The 13,956-nt window shown below is 46.3% G+C and overlaps 1 protein-coding gene across 1 annotated transcript; it reads left to right on the top strand.

Annotated features, from left to right (window-relative positions):
• The first annotated feature begins 4 nt into the window (after nucleotides 1–4).
• MTRFR (mitochondrial translation release factor in rescue) lies at nucleotides 5–12,700 on the top strand. Its single transcript, XM_055404452.2, has 4 exons — nucleotides 5–142; nucleotides 3,214–3,263; nucleotides 10,309–10,609; nucleotides 12,313–12,700. The coding sequence occupies exons 3-4, from the start codon at nucleotides 10,328–10,330 to the stop codon at nucleotides 12,547–12,549; spliced, it is 519 nt and encodes a 172-aa protein (XP_055260427.2). The 5' UTR covers nucleotides 5–142; nucleotides 3,214–3,263; nucleotides 10,309–10,327; the 3' UTR covers nucleotides 12,550–12,700.
• The last annotated feature ends 1,256 nt before the right edge of the window (nucleotides 12,701–13,956 follow it).

Genomic DNA, 13,956 nt, shown 5'->3' with positions numbered 1-13,956 from the left:
CGAGGGGGGCTCTCAGGCCTGAGGGCAGCTGCGGCAGGAGAGTCGCGCGTGCGCAGACCGGGAAGCGAGTTAGTGTTCCAGCTCCTGAGGTGATTACAGTTCCCCCAGAACATTGGGGGCGGAAGGCCATTCCTGAGGTCAGGTAAGCGTCTATGGAGAAGCTCGGCATCCACACGGTTGCCCACGATCATCAGGGGCTCTGGAGAAAGGACTGGGAGCTGGAACCCCTGAATTTCCCTATTTTGCGACCCTGAGTCGCGTCGCCCATTGACCTGGAGGCCCCACTGGCTGTGAGATGAAGCCGGCCCCGACACCTGAACTAAATTGTCCCTGGAACTGATTTACCTTAGGCTGGGGCGGGGGGTCAGCACTGGGCTCTTCACGGACTTGGGGGGCGGGCGAGGACGAGAGCCCACCGTTATGTAGAAAACAGTTCCACCGAAGCCGGAGAGCAAATGGATCGATGCTCATTTACTTGTTCGGCAGAGCCTTGGGTAGCTATGATCATGCAGCTGGGCCTGTTTTAGGCATCGTGAGGGTTTTGCTCCTGCCAGGCCTTTCGAAGGACCACAGAGAACCCACGTCCCTTCCCGTGGGCCCCTCAGTCCATCTCACACCCTCTGTTCATTCCGCGTTTTTCAGATGAAAGTACTTCCAGCTCTTTCATTTACCTCTAAGTGTCCTGAACCCCCAGTAAAGTCACTTCGCTAGCCCTGTCCTTTGGTGTGCTGAGAAGCCAGGATGCAGGAGCAGAAGGATGCAGGATGCAGAAGCCAGGAGCAGATGTTATTTGCCTTTGGAATAACAAATCTGCCAAGAGGCGTTTCATCTGATCGGAGCCTTCTAAAAACACCTAACAATTTGTCTCAACAGTAAAAATTCATTCTCTTCAAAATCTTATCAGTGTATGGAAGATCTCAAGCTTAAATAAATCAAATCCTCCTCCCAGTTGTGTTAATCCACCAATCAGTGCTGTGTTTAATACCTAAACTAAATCAAATTACTTTTAAGCACACGGCTCTATTTTCAATGTCTATTTCAAGTCCATCAAAAAACAAAACAAAAAGCAGTTTTACCACTAATTTCAGTTGGTTAAAAATCTATAATTGAGATACTGTAGAATCTTGCACTCACACAAGAATGGGAGAGTGGATTCCTGGGACAGCTCCAGGCAAAGGGAGGTATGTTTCCCTCAAGAAAAATGTTAACCCCAACATTGAGTACTGGATATTAGTTCCTAATCATGCACTAGGCAGGAGAACATGGCTTTTTGATACAGAATCAGATGGATTTTGTTTAGTTTCAGTGTGTTTCTGTCTTTGGCAGTGTGATTTTAGGTAACTTTCAAAAAACCTATTAATCTGTGATTAATTAATAAGCCAATGTGTTCAGGAACTAGTATTCTGATTAACCAAATTATCTTGTTAACCAACAGACATGAAATATTTTGGTAAAGGTAGTCACATGTTATCTCTTAATTTAAGCTCTTTGAAGGGGTCTAAATTTTTACAGATTCAGAGTGGAAATTGTTTTTGACTAATTGGACTAAAAAGAAACTTTATATAAATAACTAGGGAAGAGAAGGCTTTAGAAATACCAGTATGTGCTGTGTGTGCTGTGCTTAGTGACTCAGTCGTGTCCAACTCTTTGCGACCCCATGGACTGCAGCCCACCAGGCTCCTCTGTCCATGGGGGTTCTCCAGGTAAGAATCCTGGAGTGGGTTGTCATGCCCTCCCCCAGGGGATCTTCCCAACCCAGGGATAGAACCCAGGTCTCCTGCATCACAGGCGGATTCTTTACTATCTGAGACACCAGGGAAGCCCAGTAACTATTAATCTAATTTAACCTCCCTCTCCTCATACTGGAGATTTTGCATTACTTGTGTGCAAGCTTACACTAATATTTTATGGCTTTATAAGGGTGTGATTACCATATGACTTTATTATAACATCATATTGCTCAAGTGGGGCTTCCCAGGTGGCTCAGTGGTAAAGAATCCACCTGCCAGTGCCAGAGCCACAGGAAATGCGGGTTCAATCCTTGGGTTAGGAAGATCCCCTGGAAGAGGAAATGGCAACCCACTCCAGTATTCTTGCTGGGATAATCCCATGGACAGAGAAGCCTGGCAGGCTACAGTCCATGGGGTCACAAAGAGTCAGACACAACGGAGTGACTGAGCATGCATTGCTAAAGTATTTATCTTTTGCCATGAAGGCTTCAAATGACAGTTTTGAGTGGAGCTCCTTGATTGGGATAAGATTAGGCTATTCAGTAATGCTGCTACTGCTAAGTCACTTCAGTCGTGTCCGACTCTGTGTGACCCCCATAGACGGAAGCCCACCAGGCTCCCCCATCCCTGGGATTCTCCAGGCAAGAACACTGGAGTGGGTTGCCATTTCCTTCTCCAATGTGTGAAAGTGAAGTCGGTCAGTCATGTCTGACTCATAGCGACCCCATGGACTGCAGCCTACCTGGCTCCTCTGTCCATGGGATTTTCTAGGCAAGAGTACTGGAGTGGCTTGCCATTGCCATTACGTTCTCCGTATTCAGTATTTAGTAATACTGGCTGTTAAATGCTTGAGGCATTTAATGTCTGTTAACCAGGGTGTTACTTGGTGTCAGTAATTCTTATATCCAAACAGCTTGTCATTGATGGGAGTTGGGGGAGGGCTGTCCCCCACAGGAAAAATGAGGAACTCTAAAACCATTGAACATGAAAATGAATGATCAGGTGTACATTTAAATATGACTTTTTTTTTTTACCTTTCCTACCCCTCATAATTTTTCTTACTATATCAGATAATTCCTAAAGATCTGTATGTTTAAACCAGGACTTGTTTTGATGAAGGTAGTTTTTATCTTTCAATTTGAAACCGGCTGGGAAGTCAAGCTATATTCTCGGCATCATAATTACCTCTCTGGCACCTGATTTCATAGACCACAATTATGACCTCACCAAACAGCAAGTCTCTGGTGATCACATGGTCCCTAAGAATTTCTTAAATTGGACCATACAAAGTAAAATAGTTTGCAGGTCAAGTTCTAGATATCTTTTCTCTGAGCTTTTAAAACATAAGTCCATGAAATAATCCATTTGCAGACTGGGCTTGTGTTTTGTTAGCCAGAGGTTGCTGAGCTTTGTGTGCTTTGGAGCACCACTAAGTGCTTTAAATCTGTGGCGACCTGTGCAATTTTTTTTTTTCTCTTCCTAGGTGGTATACCCTCCATTTTACAGATTTGGAAACATGGCCAGAGCTGCATGGTGAGTAAATCATGGCGTTGAGACACTGACTCAGTCATGCTGACTACAGAGCAGTATGGCCTGTCAGGGACAAAAAAATAGAGAGAAAGGGTCAAGAGAAAATTGAAAATGAGCTAATACTCTTTAAGGAGCTGGGGGAAAACAAATCTGGAGATGTTAATGAAAGGTTAAGAAACAAGGGGTGGGAAGGACAAATTTAGTTTAAGAAAAAGGAATATTCTTCCAAAATAAGTCTTCCTGAAATATTCCACAGAGTATTCATCTCGTCTTTTATTTGTATGAAATACAATAATGTATTTGAACGTGGTTTGAAAACAGGCATCCTAAACAAATACAAGGCATCATTAATAGAGTCTTTGTGACTTTTAGAGAAAAATGTGGAGTGTAATCATTGCTGCTTTTTTATGTGTCTGTCTTATTTTAATAGCATAGTTGATAAATAACAGAGTTCCTGTTGGGTGCCATAAATAGAAGAAAATCACAGTGATGCACCCAAATAGGACAGGTGTAATTGTGGATTCAACATTTTCTGTTTAAAAAAACTGGACGGGTTGTTAGTATTGTATGAATTGAAAGCTTTCTCTTTATCTGCTTTATTAGTTGTCTCTTGAACTGGGCAGCAGTAGGCCTATTGAATTTAAACCAAACTCAGGAGTGGTCTCCTTATCCTCTTGTCCTCTGTCGTCAGCTCTGTCATTTTGATAGCTCTGTTGTCCTTTCCTGCTCAGTCCATTGTGTTTCTTTCTTCTTTTTTTTTTTTTTGAGAAGTAGGTCTCTGGAAACACTTACTGTGGCTGGATAGTGCTTTCTCTTCAGTGGAGAACCCCCAGCCTAGGAAATGACAGGGTCTGTGTCAAGCCTGAGCCAGTTCCCTGGGGTTCTGTTTGGGGATGTGTTCCAGCCCTCATGAGGATTTGGGTTTCCCAAGCAGCTCAAACTGTAGGAACTCTGCCTTCAATGCTGGAGACCTGGGTTCAATCCCTGGGTGGGGAAGATCCCCTGGAGAAGGGCATGGCAACCCACTCCAGTATTCTTGCCTGGAGAATCCCATGGACGGAGAAGCCTGGAGGGCTCCAGTCAATTGGGTCACAAAGAGTTGGACATGACTGAGTGACTTTCACTTCACTTCTTCATGAGGATTTCAGGTAACCAGAACAGAAGCATGAGCTGGATGTGAAAGGGAAAGAAAGGGTGCTTTCTCTTTACTCCCATTTGGCAGGGAACACCAAAACACACTTTTGTGGGTTTTTTCAAATGTATTTACTTATGTATTTGGCAGCATCAGGTCTTAGTTTCAGCACACAGGGTCTTCCTTGAGTCATACACAATCTTTTTCTGAATTATACAGACCCTCAAGTTGTGGCGCAGGCTTAGTTGCTCCGTGGCAGGTGGGATCTTAGTTCCCAGACCAGGGATCGAGCCCACGTCTCCTGCATTGCAAGGTGGATTCTTAACCACCGGACCACCAGGGAAGTCCCCCAAACACACTTTCAAAATATAGATTATTACTAAGCATTTCTCAGAAAATCCTCTCACTTAGCTTCTGGTGCCATCAGCTGGCCATTTTGTCTTTTTAAAAGCTCACTGAATTTGGTCCTTCACAACTGATGAGATAATTGCTTTTGAAATCTAGTTTATCTCCTTCTTCAGGAAGGGGAAACAAGACCATGACTAAGCAGGTAAACAGCCCTGCTGCATTCTGGCCTCAACTTCTGAAACATTATCAACATAAGAGACAACAAGCTCTGAAAAGCAGCTGGAAGAACTAGCTAATTCCTGTGTCCTTTGCTTCTCAAACTTCAGCGTGCTGCTGAATCACTTGAGGACCTTATTAAAATGCGGGTTCTCATTTAGAAGGCCTGGGGTCGGACCTGAGATTCTTCATGCCTAACAGGCTCTCAGTGGTGCTGCTGCCCCATGGACCACACTCTGATTGCAAGACTCCAGAACTCCCTTATCCACTATAGTGGCCGTGAGCACTCATGGCTAGTCCAAACCAACATGTGCTATAAGCGTGGCCACACCTCAGATTGTGCAGACCTCATATAAAAAGGAGATCTCAATAATTTTTATATTGCTCACATGTTGACCTAATTTTATTTGGGATGTATTGGATTAAGTAAAGTATATTGAAATTTACTTCATCAGTTGATATTTACTCTTTTTAGTGTGGCTTAGAAAATTTAGAATTTCACATGTGGCTTGCACTGTATTTCTATTAGACATTGCTGTTCTAGAACATTAATGCAATAGAAGCAACATTTTTGGTGTTTTTTTTTTTCAGATGACCCAGTTTCTCAATCCCCTCGTGACCATTTCACCTGCTCTTTTTGCTCAACTCGACATTCATTTCATTCTTTTCTCCAAATGTCTTTCCTCTCTTGCCTGTTCCTTCCCTTTCCACCTTCTCCACCTCCATCATTGTCAACACGATCCTAAGACTCTTACCTAGCAGTCATATAATCCCAAGAGCCAGGACTGCAGGCAGCAGCCACCTTACCTGGGAGCTTGTTAGAAAGGCAGGGTCTCAAGCCCCACCCCAGACCTAATGACCTGCATCCTGTTTAACAGGGTCCCTAAGGGATTTGTCTGTGTGTGAAAGTTAGAGCCATGAAAGTGTGAACTCACCTTTCCTATTGTTGTCATTTAGTCGCTCAGTCCTATTGACTCTTTGCGACCCCATGGACTGTAGCCCTCCAGGCTCCTCTGTCCATGAGATTCTCCATGGCAAGGATACTGGAGTCAGTTGCCATTTTCTTCTCCAAGGGATCTTCCTGACCCAGGGATCAACCTGCATCTCCTGCTTGGCAGGCTGATTCTTTACCACTGAGCCACCTGAGAAGCCCCATCTTTGCTAAAGCACCCCATTTCAGTGAATCTCCACACCTGTTCCTTTGCTTAGTTTGGATGATTCCTGCAAGGTTGATGCACTAAGTTGTTTCTAAGAGAAACTAGTACTCTACCTTTCGAAAACATCATCACTGAATGGTGGGCAAATGGCATCCAGAAGGTGGGTCCAGAGCTAATCCTGAGCTTTCCAGACTCACATACCCTCTCTGTGTCTCAGATGCACAGACAGTAGCCTCCCCTTACCACTCTCCAGAGCTTTTGAGCCATTGGTGAAACAAGCCTCACCTCGCTGCCCCTTGTTTAAAGTCTGTGTGTGCTCCAATCACAGGCCACATTCCAGAGCAGAGCATACCACCCCTGAGCTAGGTGTCTGTCTTGGTTTGGGCTGATCGTGTAAGCCAGAGGAGGGACTCTGCTGGCTCCTATCAAGAACAAAGGCACTTAATAGGATGCAGCTTCAAAGTCCTGATAACCAGCCTTCCGGGTGACTTGAGGGCACAGTGAAGTCTGAGAACCACTGCTCTCTGGCTTCTCGTCCATGCTAGGCTCTGGCACATACCTTACTTACAGACATCTCCATTTCCGTTTTATGCTGTAGTCTCAGACTCATCGAGGCATATAGTAGATGCTGAAAATATTCATGGAACAAATTAATGTTCCTGTTGTAAAGGCATCGCCTTCTTATCTCCAGCTTGACCAAGTGAGAGAGCGTGGCTTTAACCTGAATTGCAGTCAGCTGTCTAGTGCAGACGCCGCCCTCCAAGGAAACGCAGAGCGGAGGGGAGTCAGGGTGGAGACCCCACCCGGGCCTGAGGCTCACACCAACAGGAAGGAATCCGGGCTTGCTGTTTCGACTGCCGGTTTCCCCTTACTCACACTGCTTGTTACCATTTCTCTCTCTTTTTTTTAATGTCACGATGAGCTCTAATTCAAGCTGCTTTTATTGTTCCCCAAAGACTTTGGGTTGCTCTGTGGGTATCACAAAAACTGAAATCCAATCTGTATTCTTCTCCGGGCTTCAGGGAAGTGGAGCCATGGTGTGTTTGTCATTTTTAGCCATTTTTGGAGTCCAGCCAGAGCTCCAGGAGATACTCAAAGTATTTGGAATCATCCGATTGGCCGTTGGAATTAGCTGTTAGACAAAGCAGCCAGTAACTGAACACTGGGGACCTTCGTGAACTCCAGTCGGGTGGGAGACCTTCCTGTGGGTGTCAGCTCTGAACTAGGACAGAAAGGTAGACTTGAAGTATACTGAGCTGGCGACAAAGCAGCTGATAAAAGTGCTCTCCTCCTCTCCACCCTTTGTCTGGGAGTTTCGCCCTGTCTCAGACCTCTTTCCTTTTCTTTGTGGCCACAGTATATTCTACCGCCATCCTGCCTGGTCAGATTGCCTAACGGAAGGGCAGCCCCAGGAGAGGCACTGGGCTCCTGTTCCATGAACCTAATCCAGGGACCAGACACTAATACACAAAGGAATTCTGTTCTGTAGACTGAAAGCAGAAATAAGGGGAAGGAAATTGTGGACATCGATTTGGTTTCAGTCATTTATAGGGGAGCGGATTCTTTGTTGTAGAGACGGCAGAGAAAGGCTTTATCATTCATCATTTCCTGAGGATGCTTCTGACATATTTCACACAATAAACAGAACCCATTTTTAAAGCACCACTTTCATTGGCATACTCTTGTTTCAGAATACCTCCCCTGGTAGCCACGGAGCATCTTATGAAACAACACCTCCTTAATTATCACCCACTGGGACTGATGGAACGTGGTGAATGTGGTACTTTTCACAAAGAAGATATGAGTTTAGACCAGAGGTTCCCAACCTCCTAGGGGCTTCCCTGGTGGCTCAGCGGTAAAGAATCCACCTGCAGTGCAAGAGCCACAGGAGATATGGGTTGGATCCCTGAGTTGGGAAGACCCCCTGGAGGAGGGAATGGCAACCCACTCCAGTATTGTGCCTGGAGAATCACATGGACAGAGGAGCCTGGCCCACTATAACCTTTTAGGGTTGCAAAGAGTCGAACATGACAAGCGACTGAGCAAGCCCACGTGCCCCAGCCTCCGGGATCTAGGGCCTGATGATCTGAGGTGGAGCTGATGTAACAATAATAGAAATAAAGTACACAATAAATGTAATGCGCTAGAATCATCCTAAAACCATTCCCCAGCTCTGTGGTCCATAGAATAATTGTGTTCCACAAAGACAACTGTCTGCCAAAAAAGGTTGCAGACCATTGGTTTACATCATAGTGTCAGTTTGAAAACTAGCACTGGCCTAAAGCCTGAAAAGTATATTTCATTTATTTTCCATAGAGAGATGAAGAATACTGAAACAACCCATGTCATCTGTACTGATAACTAAGATAGGCACTTAGATTTCAGAAAATGCACATATTTACAAGGAAGCCACGCCTACTAGCATGTTTCTGCCATAAGGTCACCTAGAGATCATGTGGGGCCCAGTGGACATCAGCCATCAAAACTGCTGGTGGGTGAAAGGTAAATGAGCCAAGAGAAACCTAGTGAAAAATAACTTGGTGGATGTTAAGTACTTTTGGCTGATGAAGTTGGCATAGGTAAACTCCAGTTCCTACCTGTGCTAGAGACCAGTTGCCATGAGCTAGAATGTACAAGGTTTCAAGTGGTGAAAGAAGCTGTCTAGACCCTCACAAGAAGCAATTGTTAGAGGAATACATAAAGCAACTACAATTAAAAAAAAAACCCTACATCTCTTTTCAGTGTCTACAGAATCGTCGATCAAGAAGCATTTAAGTGAGGGGCACATTCGTACTTCCCTAAATCCACCTGGGTGATTTTGCTAAAAGCCAGTCTCATACCTTCAGGAGTATCAACAAAGCCCTTCCCAGAATACTACTGTTTTCTCTGATTTCACTCAAAACCTGTGTGTGTTGCACGGAGAGGGCTTACATGTGTGCCAAGTTGCTTCAGTCGTGTCAGACTCTGCAACCCTATGGACCAAAGCCCACCAGGCTCCTCTGTCCATGGAATTCTCCATGGAGAATTCTGGAGTGGGTTGCCATGCCCTCCTCCAGGGGATCGTCCCTACCCAGGGATCAAACCTGTGGCTCCTGCCTTACAAGCAGATTCTTTACCGCTGAGCCACTGGGGCAGCCCCAATGAAGAGGGCTTATTCTGCTGCATTTTTCAGATGAGACAACGGGCCAAGGTTGTGACACACACCCCTGGCCCCGTTCACATGGAGAATATGTAGGCCTCTGAAACTTGACAGTTCCTTTCAGGTCTTCTGCCTTCCCTCAAAAAGCAGCAGAGGCCTGTGGGGCTCTCCACATCCTCACAGCTGCTGTTCTCTCTGCCTTTGCCAACTGAGACACTTCAGCTTTCTGCTTGTCTTGAGTAGGTATTGAGACCTCCCGTTCAGCAGCTCTCGCGTTCTTCTTAAACACCTTCTCTGACTGGGAGAAATTCTGTGAGCTCCGTGAAGACCGCATCTTGCTCTTTCTGACCTCATGTCACTCCCTCTCCCTTGCCTTTTACTTTGAACCTAACAGGCACCTTAATAAAAAACCAGTGGATTTGGTAGCACTAAGGATGTGTGCTGGTTGGATCCTATGATTGGCAGTGCTTCTGAGGGAACAGATGTTCCTATTCAAATCCATGAAACTGGAAACATTAAAAAACAACAATCAGGACATTGATTTATAGTGATATTTACTGCGTCAGACTGTTTAAGCTCTGCTCTAAAACAGATCATCACATACTGTCGTCTTTTCATTTTGATTTCAGAGATTCTCACACACTTAAATCACGTCACTTGACTCAGATTCTAAGTCTTGCTTGGTGTCCTATGGAGTATTTCCTCATCAAATTACAGCCCCGTGCTTTTGAATTTCACACTTGCAGCCTCTCCTTCCTGAGAAAACGGCACCTCTGGGTGCTTTGAAGATATTTTTGGTCCGTTTACAAGAAAATATTTACCAGCTGGCAGGGCATGTACTGCTGTGCTGAGAACACTATAGACAGTGCAGGGCCGGGGAGAGGTGTGTGTGTGGCCGGGTGTCCTGTCTGCACGGATTTCCTAAATCCCCTGCCTGCCAGATGGGTGGTGATCGTTTGAACTGGTGCATAAGAGGTGATCTTAGAACCTGAAGAAGTATTCATCTAATCTTGAGAGCAGACAAGGCTGAAGGGCTCTCCTCTCTGTCTGATTCAGGTCCTGAGAGCCCCTCACCATGAGAACCTCGGGTCTCTTCCGTTTTCCCGTCCCACTGACCAGAGTGTGCCTGGTGCCCTGGGGACTCTGGCTCTGCGAGAAGCTGCCACTCCTGTCCCCAGGAACGATGGCCACTCTGGTGCAGGCAGCCGGCAAGAAGGACCACCCCACGCTGCTCTCCCTGGACGAGCATGAGCTTGAAGAGCAGTTCGTGAAAGGCCACGGTCCAGGGGGCCAAGCAACCAACAAAACAAGCAACTGTGTGGTGCTGAGACACGTGCCCTCGGGCATCGTCGTCAAGGTAGAGGAAGGTGGTCTCGGGGTCCCCTGATTTTTTCTGAGTGACAGCTGTGGCCCCTAGCAGTAGGGGGGCTGTGAGTCTTGGGCCCGGCCCCAGGAGCCCCCTCCCAGCATCCTGTGCACTGCGCTCTTAGTGCTGCTGTCCTTGAACTTGGCAGGCCCCACAGTTCTTGTCGAGCCACTGGGCTGCAGAGGGCTCTGTCTGTGGCCCTGCCATGGGCTCTGGGCCCCCAAGCAGCCCATGGGCCCGGGCTGTCTGCCAGCAGGCTCAGCCCTTAGCCACCTGGCTGATAACTCAGATGGCTGCACTCTCCATGTCTCTCCGTCTGCCCTTTGGTAAATGTCAGCAACACCTGCCCTTCTGGAGAAGGACTGAATGAGATAACGAGGCAAACTGATGTCGACCCTCAGCAGAACTGGCCGGCAGAGCCTCCTGAACGTAAAACTCCAACCACTGATCTGAACATCACCAGCCGTCAACACATGCTGCGCTCTACGAAAGGCTGTACTGCTTTCTCTTGTTTCCTGGTTTGGTAGTGGCCTCACTGGCTCTGGAACTGCCGGTCTGTCCCGTAGCCCCAGGGCCCTGAAGGCTGCACAAGCCTCAAGGCGCAGTGGAGAGAGGATTGGCAGGTTTTCCTACACCAGTGGTACCGTTAGCAAGCACTTAGGTGTCACGTGAGCATGTTGCCAGCCAGCCCTGTTCTGAGCAGCTTCACCTTCAGGTTAACTCTTAATCTTTATAAGCCCACGCTCATAAGGTGGAGCCTGAGGCCCAGAGAGGTTTCTCCAGCTGCCAGAGTCAACTTAAACCAAACCCAAAGTCTGGTCCTGACAGCTGTTCTTTGCTGCCATATTTCTGAATATATTAGTTAAAATCTCAATCATTTTTCATTTCTTCCTCAAAGAAACTTATTTATGAGCAACAAATAAAACTCTGAAACCTGACATAGTTAAATTTGTTTAACCTATTTCATATAGCTTACTCCAAAGTTGCTCGAAATGTTATCTTTTCATTTAACAGAATTTATCAAATAGCTTTGCAAGGCACTCGCCAGTTATGAGATATTGCGTAATGAACATCATGGTTGACTAATAGTGCATGCGTGCGTGCTGTCACTACAGTGGCGTCCAACTCTCTGCGACCCTATGGACTGCAGCCCACCAGGCTCCTCTGTCCATGGGATTCTCCAGCCAAGAATACTGGAGTGGGTTATCATTCCCTTCTCCAGGGGATCTTCCCAACTCGGCAGTGAACCCACGTCTTTTACGTCTCCTACATTAGCAGACAGGTTCTTTACCACTAATCCCAAAAAAGGCTATTTTCCTCCTTGAGACAGAAGTTTATATTTATAAATGGGGCACACAAGAGGGCTTGCTTAGACATACTGGTTGACATTTCCAAAATTATCTGGGGACTTTCTTTGAAGGCTATTGTTACTTCTAAACAAAACAACACTCCAAATATTGGCACAGTCACAGTGAAAGCCACGTTAACAGCTGGGGTGTGGGACTGGGCACAGGCTGGGCAGAGGCAGGAAGGGGCTTGGCCTTTGTTCTGCTGCTGATCCGCTGGGACTCCTGACAAGTGGCTTTGCCCCTGCGGGCCCAACCCCTCTGTAAAGGGATGAGGTTGTCTAATGATTCCCAAGGTCCTGCCCAGGACATACCAGCTTTCACATTATGAAATATCATCTCTTACAGTGCCACCAGACCAGATCCGTTGACCAAAACAGAAAGCTAGCTCGGAGAATCCTGCAAGAGAAAGTGGACGTCTTCTACAATGGCAAAAACAGTCTCATTTGCAGAGAAAAACGCGAGGCAGAGAAGAGAAAGCAAGAAAGAAAAAAAAGAGCAAAGGAAACCCTAGTGAAAAAGAAACTCTTGAAAGAACAGTGGGAATCCAATAAAAATGTGCCCGGAGAGGACTGCAGGTTCTGACTGAAAGAACCTGCCGACGGGCCTCCAGAGTGGTGGCTTTCAGAGAAGAGTGTGTGTGCCGGGCCCCAGAGACAGCCAAGTCTCTAAGCGGCAGACAGACTGTCACGAATAGAGATGCAGACTCTGAGAATAAAACTGTAAAGAAACACGAGGAAGTCATTACTGGAGAAGGAACAGGGGCGCTTTTGGGTGGGAGGAAAGGTTATGGTAACAGGAGGCTTAGAGGGCCTCCCGGGCAGCTGCAGAGTCCTCTTTCTTGACCAGGGCGCTAAGTAGAAGCATGGCCCCTTTTAAGCTATACATTTGTGTTAACTGTATCATATTTTATTATCAAAAGTGAGAAGTGAAAGTATTTCTGAAAAAAAAAAGAGTAACAGACTTTTTATGGAAAATGTTAGAATTGAGTCAAACAATAGCATTGGGGTCGCACAGAGTCGGACACGACTGAAGTGACTTAGCAGTAGCAGCAGCAGTGCCTCCCTGTCATCTGCTGGGACGTCACTGATCATTGACACGTGATTGTCAGGTAGCATCATGTCAGGTTAAGAGAATAAAAGAAAACAAGATGGTGGAAGATTTACAAGTTGGTAAGCCACCTGCCCATCTACCCCATTAGCTTGATAGACTGTATGTTGACAAGTGACCACTCTGGTGTGGAAATACACATGTCATTCCCTGTATGTGGATCTACAAGTAGTAGTTTTATGAGAGATGAGGTTTCAGAAACCTGGTTTGTGAATTTGCTTGATACCATCCATCAAGCCAGATTTGGCCTTACAGATTGTTGGTCGGGGAGGGGGGAGGATTAGGCATGGTTATTAGCTTGGTTTATTAGAACCCATCGGAGTTTATGCAAAAAACTAGGAAGGAAACAAAAACCATGAGGTGAGAAAGCCACTGTCAAACACAGGACCTGCCTCATTTCTTCACTGAAGACCAGACTGCATGGTGGTGGTGGTTTAGTCACTTAAGTCATGTCCAACTCTTGGGATCCCATGGACTGTAGCCTGCCAGGCTCCTCTATCCATGGGATTCTCCAGGCAAGAATACTGGAGTGGGTTACCATTTTCTTCTCCAGAGGATCTTCCCGACCCAGGAATCGAACCTGGATATTCGTTACCAACTGAGCTATGAGGGAAGCCAGACTGCACGCATCCCAGTAAAATGACTTGTAAGGAAACCAGGTAAGGCTCTTCTAACCTGGCAGTGGCCTGGTTTGGAAGCTTAGCTCCATGCAAGGCTCTGGACCTCTGGCCACAATGTGCAGGACCCTTCCGATCTCCAACCTCCTTTTAGAAGGTAGCCAAGAGAAGCATCTGGAATGGTATATGAGAAACCATAACAGTGGACGGGAAACTCAGGGGAGCTTCAGACAAGAGGGACAAGTGCTTTAATTTCTGTCTCCCT

This window comes from Moschus berezovskii, chromosome 19 (assembly GCF_049115385.1).
Source record: "Moschus berezovskii isolate FMDL1 chromosome 19, NW_MosBer_1.0, whole genome shotgun sequence".
In the NCBI taxonomy this organism is placed as follows: Eukaryota; Metazoa; Chordata; class Mammalia; order Artiodactyla; family Moschidae; genus Moschus; species Moschus berezovskii.
This window is presented reverse-complemented; position numbering and strand designations above follow the sequence as displayed.

Excerpts from the sequence above, each read along its gene's own strand:
- MTRFR (XM_055404452.2), top strand. The coding sequence starts at position 10,328 with ATGAGAACCTCGGGTCTCTTCCGTTTTCCCGTCCCACTGACCAGAGTG. Across the intron at positions 10,610-12,312 it reads CCTCGGGCATCGTCGTCAAG|TGCCACCAGACCAGATCCGT; the intron begins GTAGAGGAAGGT and ends CATCTCTTACAG.